We start from the raw sequence: 8,286 nt of genomic DNA, 5'->3' as shown, positions 1-8,286 counted from the left end.
TTAGGGGCCATGCCAAATTTCTAATCCGCCTGAGGTTCTTCACCATGGTGTGGTGGAACCATTTCAGGGCCTAAGTGATGTGCACTCTGAGGAACTTGAAGCTTTTGACCCTCTTCACTGCAGCACCATCAATGTGGATGGGCTCCCTCTTCTGTCGCCTGTGGTCCACAGTCAGTTCCATTGTTTATTTTACATTGAAGGAGAGGTTATTTTCCTGGCACCACTCTGCCAGGGCTCTAAGCTCCTCCCTGTAGGCTGTCTGTTGGTAATCAGGCCTACCACTGTCATGGTTAAAAGGGAGTACAAGAGGGGGCTGAGCACACACCCCTGGGGGCCTACGTGTTGAGGATCAGCGTGGCGGAGGTGTTGTTGCCTACCATGACCACCTGGGGTTAGCCTGTCAGGACGTCAAGGACCCAGTTGCACAGGGATGTGTTCAGACCCAGTGATAAGCTTGGAGGGCACTAAGGTATTGAAGGCAGAGTTTTAGTCGATGAACAGTATTCTCACATGGGTATTCCTCTTGTCCAGGTGGGATAGGGCAGTGTGCAGTGCAAAGGCGATTGCGTGGATCTGTTGGGGCGGTGATATGATACTTGACTCTCAAAGCACTTCATGATGACAGAGGTGAGTGCTACCGGGCGGTAGTCATTTAGTTCAGTTGCCTTAGCTTTCATGGGTACGTGAACAATGCTGGACATCTTGAAGCAAGTGGGGACAACAGACTGAGACAGGGAGAGGTTGCAAATGTCAGTGATGGCCATATTTTACCAAAGAGAACCGTTTTAGTCAGAGTGGTCTTAGTTTGTGTAGTGGGTAACAGGACATTCCTTCACTCTCTCCATGTCTTTTGTCTATGGAGCATTTCCCTAGCATAGTTGGCATACCAGTTGTCAACATGGACCCAGACACACTCATACATATGCTGCACAACTCAGGCAAAACTGCATGCTACATACAATACGATGATCAAGCTGCAATATAGTCTTGTTCACCATCTGGTTAAGTTATCATAGAGAACCTAGCCTAGCAAGGGAGGATGTCAATGTGACCAAAATTAACTCTGTAGACCTGTTGCATCTGGTCATTCACATAGGAGTGAAGTTTGAAGCCTACAGTGTTCTAATCATACCTACAGATGTGGCATTACCTGTGGAACTACAACTAATTTGCATCTTGGGTTGCTTGACTAAGCCTTTACCTTATTTGACACCCAAAACACATGTCCAATGGAAGCCAGAGTTTATCCAATGGTATTAAATTATACAATTACACCATTCTAGAGATGGACTGTAGATCTACGTTTAATTGAGAGTCGTAGTAAGTCCTGCCGGTGTAAAGTTAATTTCACACAGAAAGGGCGATTCAGTGCTGTGCTGTTGTTGTTTTTCCAGCTGTGCAGTGCCAAAGCCTGGCACTTTAAATATGGTCTCAGAAAACCTGAAACACTTTACCTTGACACTAAATATGAGAAATTCATAGACATATATAGGTTGGGATTGTTTTTAAATATGTGACGATTTGCAATATCAACCAATTTTGAGAGTCTTTCTCATGGAAATACTGTTCAAACAGATTCATTTAAATTACTGTAAGTTAAGTTTCACTTCTTTTATTTTATGGTCAAAAATACTTCACAGACAGATAAAAGGGAAGTAGGCATAGGCTAGCCAGTGAATTGACCTAGTAATTCCTAATTCTTTACGCTGTACTTGAGTAAAGTCACAGGTTTGCTGATTGCACAATATCACTGTTGCCTCACTGTCTGGCACTGGCAGAATGGATCCTACGATTGAAAGGAACTATCCAGTGAACGTCTCACTTTCAAAAGTTAATATTCTGTTAACTCATACCCAATTAATGTTGTTGACTCATCCTATACTCGTAATTGTGGCCAAAGCATGAATTGGAGAAAAAGCTTTTTTTTTAATCCCACCTCAAACAGAGCATTTAAAAAATGCTTGCTACTTCCTCATAGAGGACAATGTCGTCCTCCTGACGAGGATGAGCTGGTCAATCAGCGGTCGACACACGTGAATATTTTTGATGACCAGTATACGCCCACACCATTGTTGCTGGGGTACGGTCACACCATTCCAAAACAGAAAAGCTGATTTTTAACGTACATGTACTTAATACAAATAATATGGAAGGAAAACAATTTCACTCATATTGTACTTAATTATTGATCCTATTTTGTTTACGCCTCATGAATCAGGTGATCCGAGAGCCGTATATATGGCTTATTCAGGTAAGGCCTACGTTACAGAAGGTTCAGATGTAGTACACTTGATATTATCGCCAAACATTGTGATCCGCAATATATATAACACAAAATGTTGGAATGAATGAAGTACATGGCAGGTAGCCTCGTGGTTAAGAGTGTTGGGCCAGTGATTAAAAGTTAGCAGGTTTTAATCCCTGAGCCGATTTGGGGGAAAATCTGTTGATGTGCCCTTGAGCCAGGCACTTAACCATTATTGCACCTGTAAATTGTTCTGGATCGGAGAGTCTGCAAATGATTCAAATGTAAAGATGAAAAAATACTCTATACAACGTGCATAAAATATTATATTTATTGATGTCAACCTACTTCTAAATTAACTCTTGGGAGTGACATTCTTGTTTTTTTCACTCCAAATGAAGTTATGTGATTGGTGTATGGGCATGACGTCAATGATTATAGAGGACTGACTTTGAAAGAAGTATGCCATTGGTTGTGGGACTGTCCCGAGTGAGTGTGCTCAAGGCTGACACCTCTTCAGTGTCTTTTTTTAAATGTATAACTAAATGCATGGAAACAACCGGATGTTTTAATAGCAGATTTTTTATTTACAATGTTTTTATTTTGTAAGTAGTCGTGTTTTGAGGAAGTTTTAGATTTCATAACGAGGTTGAATTTTGGATGATAGTCGCTTGAGTTCGGAGTTCCAAGATGAACTTCAATCTGACGTTCATCAAAAGTCCGGTAAGAAAATAAAATATTGTACAGTGCCACATAGTAAACTATCTTGTTCTATTATGTTTTGATAACACCGAAATGTGTGAGACGTGTAATCACTTTATTCGAGATGTGTGTCGCCGATAATTGCAGCCTATAGCCTGTCAAGACCACTGGTTGAACTGAAGTGATTAGTTTGAACGATACAAAGTCTTCTTTTTTTTTTACTCCGGCTGAAATAGTAGCCAATGGAGCGATGCTATGGAGATTAAATACTTTATATAACCTGTTACAAACGAAGATTTAAGTTTACCCGAAGTGTATAACCTGTTACAAACGAAGACTTAAGTTTACCCGAAGTGTATAACTTGCTCTCGGGCAAGGGGCCACGCTCAGGCAGCCGCTGCGCCTGCTGATCAAGAGAAGCAATAGGCTACTGCAATCTCAGCACTCCATTAGATAACATTTCTCAAGACTTATTGGTTAAACTATAACTTTCGGAAAGTGTCTCAAGTTGTAGCCCACGTGGAGTTGAACACCATGGCGTGATAACTGCTGCGCATTTGAAGTGGTGTGTGTTTGTTTACTGGGCCACAGTATTGGAAGTTTATACTGTAGGCTACTCTACTGTACATGTGTATAATTTCGAACCCTTCCCCCATTGACAACAGTCACCATCTGGTGCTGAACATGATCCCACGCTATTAATTCAGCCCCCAGGCATCAGCACTGTCTTGGACATTGGGTCAAACAAACCAGACCCTGCTGGCATCTTCTTAATTGGTGTCTTATAACAGTTTGAAACATTGGCTAAATGGCTGTCATGATTTAATTATATGATTGTATATTATATTTTTTATATTCATGTATCGGCTAGTTATTACCTTGCTGTCACTGGGGGTACGCCTACTTACGACTTAGACAGCTAACTACAGTATAGCCGAAGCCTACCTTTCAATGTAAGCCACCATGTCGATCAAAACATGGTTTACCACCTCTCTATTAGAAGTCTCAAAGTATACAGAGCCCTTGGTATGAAGAGAAATGTGGTCTGCAAAATATCACAGCTTCAATATTCATTAATACATTGCGGAAAATGAATTTGAACTGTCCTAGATTCCTAGGTCACACATGCACACAGACAGACAGAAGCGCGCACGCACACACACACACACACACACACACACACACAAACACATGCCTATATATTTAATTTAGAGTTGTAGTAAGTCCTGCCAGTGTAAAGTTTATTCCACACAGAAAGGGCCATTCAGTGCTGTGCTGTTGTATTTTCCAGCCGTGCAGTGCCAAAGCCTGACACTATAAATATGGCCTCAGTAAAACCTGAAACACTTTACCTTGGATAAAAGACCATTTGGGTTTGACACTAAATATGAGAAATTCATAGACATCAATACGTTGGGACTGTTTTTAAATGTGTGATGATTTGGAATATCAACCAATTTGTGTGTAATGTTCATGGAAATACCATTCAAACAGATTCATTTATTGCCACACAACCATAGGTTGGTGGTATTTGCTATTTTATTGTCAGTTGGTTAATGGTTATTGTCAGTTGGGTAGGGGTAGGCAACACAAAAGGACATCACTTTTCCATTCCTACAAGTCAGCACCAGGGGTTGTTTTGGACAGAATAGCCTAATCACCAGATCCAAGTTTGAAGTCATGCATTGCTCTGCTAATTAGAGCAAATGACTTTGCTTTCTGGTGTGGCGATGTCATTGTTTATCTTTCCTGTAAACTACAGAAACTTCTGGAGTCTTCTCACCAGTCAGTGCTTGTTGCTAGGGGACTATGGCGGAGGACTTTCAAACCCCCTAACCCCTCTCCATTGCAAATGACTGCAGTGTATGTGCATGTCCCTTTAGTAAATACCGATTTACGGATGATCAGTGGCATCAATCTAGTCGTGCCCAGCCCGCACTCTTTTACACAAGATGTTATCTGGGTGTGGGTTCACACAGGAAATCTCTTGAGGTCAACAACAAAAGAAGACAACCATCAAGGAGTTATAGGCCTACCTACTACTTCTATATTAGTAGAAGAACAAGTTCAAAAGTGTTGCTTAGGTTATTGGTCAACAGAGTGATTGTTTCTGCTACTTCACGGTAGATATTGGTCACGTGGAAAACAGGCCTATTCTCTAGAACCGCATTTTAGAATATGTCTCTTTAACACGAGAACCGCTGGGCCTAGAGGGACCCCCCCTCCCCGCCTTCAAGCTAATGAGCAGTCATTCTGACTGCGAAAATTCTAAGAGTGTAATTAATGATATATATACTGTGGCAAAAATAATCATTTGGTTGTGTTTCTGAAGGTAACACAAAAGCATTTAAGGATTGTATTTTTGAATACCATCTCTGGTATAGTGAAATAGAATGGTACCAGGCTGGCACCTCTTACATTCCACTGCAAACACCTGCATGGATAAAGTAGGGAAGTCACATGCAGACTACAGCCTACATTACGATGCAACCCCAGTGCAAGCATTGTAATAAGAAGGCAGGTGTCAACATTCACTCACACGTCTCTCTGTTCTGTTGTCAATTAGAGTTCATATCAAACCTCAGAAAGTAAGAGGAAGGATGTGGGGAACAGCTGTGACGGTGTCAAATGTAATTTCACACTATAATTTCTTTCACCAAGGACCAGAACAAAGGAAGTGATGCTTTAATATTTACGCCATTGAAGAGACATTCTACGTACTTTGAAATTCATTCTACGTTACTCAAAATTCCTAATTCAAAGATGTTGGTAAGGAGTAGTGAAGGTGACATGTTCCTTTATTGACTCAACCACGGGTTCCAGGCCGTCAAAGATCTCAGCCACTTAATAGCCTTTGACAAAGACTTGTTTATCTGTTGTAAATGTTAGATTGACGTCATGTGTTCACCAAGATTTATCAGGGAATACACCTGTTGCCCACACCTTATGTATGACTCAGTTTCCTGTGTACTGTAGCTCCTGTAGACACATAGAGCAAGAGAGACAGACGGACGGACGGATAAATAAATAAATAAATAAAAATAAATTAAATGCATTACATTTTGTAATGATAAAAAATATATATAGACAATCTAAAATATATACCCCATAACAGAAAATATTCCATTGGATGCGGACGGACGGACGGACGGACGGAGTGTAGTTAGTGAACCTTGTACTTTATTTCATGGTACATCAGTTACCAGGTATTTATTAATAAATGACATAGTCAAATGGAAACTACGTGGTTTGTTTCTTTGGGGATTAATTTACCATCACAGTGCTTTACAGTGTAAAGAACACATTTCTCTGACTGTATTAGTAAAGTATAGATCTACTGAACTAGTAAAGTAGCCTACTAGTTCAACTAGAGCTGAATTCAAGAAAACTCAGACAGTTTGTGATGTCAGAATTATCACCAGTCTGAATTGAACACAGACATCCGTGACTGGGAGGGCATATGCTATCATTGACAGTGGCCACACTTCTGTTTAAAATTTGAGTTCAAACTGTCTCAAAGGTGTCTCGCAACCCTGCCATAGTTCTCTGTATTTTTCCCTCCTAGATCTTAGACCCAAAAAATGCTCAAATGTTAAGAGGATGTTGAACGAGACCCAACCTTTGTTCATAGGTTGGGATAGTGTTTACAAAGACATAAATCACACGTTGAGATAGTCACTTAGGCCCTGTAGATCTGTTGGCCCAGACACATAGTCTGAATTTTTCCTGTGATGTGTTTATGAAGAAGACTATAAAGTGTCCAGGGGCTTCAAATAGCTTTTTACTTGGAGACACCCCTGTTAAGGAGCTAATGTGATTGTCTTTGGAACAAGTTAATGGATTCGGGATTCTCTAAAGAGATTTGTGAGTGAGTCACTCTTCTCTTTCTCTCCGTCTTCCCATCTCTCTCTCTCTCGCGCCACACTTTCAACAGCCTACCTATATCTGTGTCATTCCTTTCTAACTCAGGCAAATTTGATATTACACGAGTTAAAAAGAACATAACTCTGCTCTAATATGAAGGCAAAAAAGGGTCAACTCAGTCTAATAGGTTGAGTTGGCTAAGTATGGTGTTACCGCGAAGCTAGTTTCACAGAAAGTCCAACTCTTTGTCCGTAAAGAGTAGTTAACTCTATGGAACACCTGTTTGAGTCTCCTTACCACAACTCTTAGACATTACAGTGTACTTCTTTCTCACACTTCATCGAGTCAGACTTCTTGTGGTCACTCAGAGTCTCATTGTCAGTCATGTCACCAACCACAAGTGTTTGGCTTTGAGCAGGAATTTCGTCATAACTAACGTCACAAAGGTTGTTGTTTACACCTCGTACTGAGGTGAAAGCCAACTGACCAACTAACCTAACCTGTCACTCACTGTAACCCAGCGTCACACACACCCAGCGTCACACACAGGCACGCACACACAAACACAATGTGCTATGGTACAGTAATCAATGAACCCTACCCCCATGAGAAAACTGTGTGTGTGTGTGTGTGTGTGTGTGTCTGTGTGTGTGTGTGTGTGTGTCTGTGTGTGTGTGTGTCTGTGTCTGTGTCTGTGTCTGTGTCTGTGTCTGTGTCTGTGTGTGTGTGTGTGTGTGTGTGTGTGTGTGTGTGTGTGTGTGTGTGTGTGTGTGTGTGTGTGTGTGTGTGTGTGTGTGTGTGTCTTCCCTGAGTATAAATAACTGCCGGAGCGGATACGGCCCAGTGGCTCTCGAGCCCGGCCTTGACTAGAAGGACTAGAGAGAGGGAGAAAGAGGGAAAGAGAGAGAGAGAGAGGAGCTGAACCCGGCATGAAGCCTCTGCATTGTCTGGGCCTTCCTGTACTCCCTGGGAGGAGGGGGCCCCACCGTTTCACACGCTCCCTACTGATACGCTGTGCGTGTGACTGGGGAAACTGAATGTGTGTCATTGTATTTTGGCGGCGTCGTGTTTTGTGTGTGTGTGTGTGTGCAACAACGTGTGTTGTGGTTATTGTTGTGTCTTTTTGGTAGCTTTATGTACTGCTCCATATTTGTCTGTGCTGTTTCTCATATAACAAAGTCAAACTTTCACCCCCCCCATATGTCTTTGTTACACTCTTAGAAAAAAGGTGCTATCTAGAACCCAAAAGGGTTCTTTGGCTGTCCCCATAGGAGAACCCTTTGAAGAACCCGGTTCTACATGGAACCACAGACGGTTCTACATGGAACCCAAAAGAGTTCAATCTGTAACCAAAACGGGTTCTTCTATGGGGACAGTCAAAGAACCATTTTGGATCCCTGTTTTCTAAGTATCTGATGAAGAATAGCTGTGGTGGATGAGTAACTTGTTCTTAATGATACAAGCTGTGATGTACC

At 41.6% G+C, this 8,286-nt stretch overlaps 1 protein-coding gene across 1 annotated transcript in view; it reads left to right on the top strand.

Moving 5' to 3' along the window:
* The first annotated feature begins 2,709 nt into the window (after window positions 1-2,709).
* LOC139388059 (tumor necrosis factor receptor superfamily member 10B-like) overlaps window positions 2,710-8,286 on the top strand; it is a 31,647-nt gene continuing 26,070 nt past the window's right edge. Inside the window, exon 1 of the mRNA XM_071134574.1 lies at window positions 2,710-2,968. Within this exon, the coding sequence (XP_070990675.1) occupies window positions 2,936-2,968 (33 nt within the window). The 5' untranslated portion in view covers window positions 2,710-2,935. The remainder of the gene's footprint in view (window positions 2,969-8,286) is intronic.

Source organism: Oncorhynchus clarkii, chromosome 29, assembly GCF_045791955.1.
Source record: "Oncorhynchus clarkii lewisi isolate Uvic-CL-2024 chromosome 29, UVic_Ocla_1.0, whole genome shotgun sequence".
In the NCBI taxonomy this organism is placed as follows: domain Eukaryota; kingdom Metazoa; phylum Chordata; class Actinopteri; order Salmoniformes; family Salmonidae; genus Oncorhynchus; species Oncorhynchus clarkii.
Note: the sequence above shows the minus strand (reverse complement) of the source record. Positions and strands in the feature narration are given on the sequence as shown.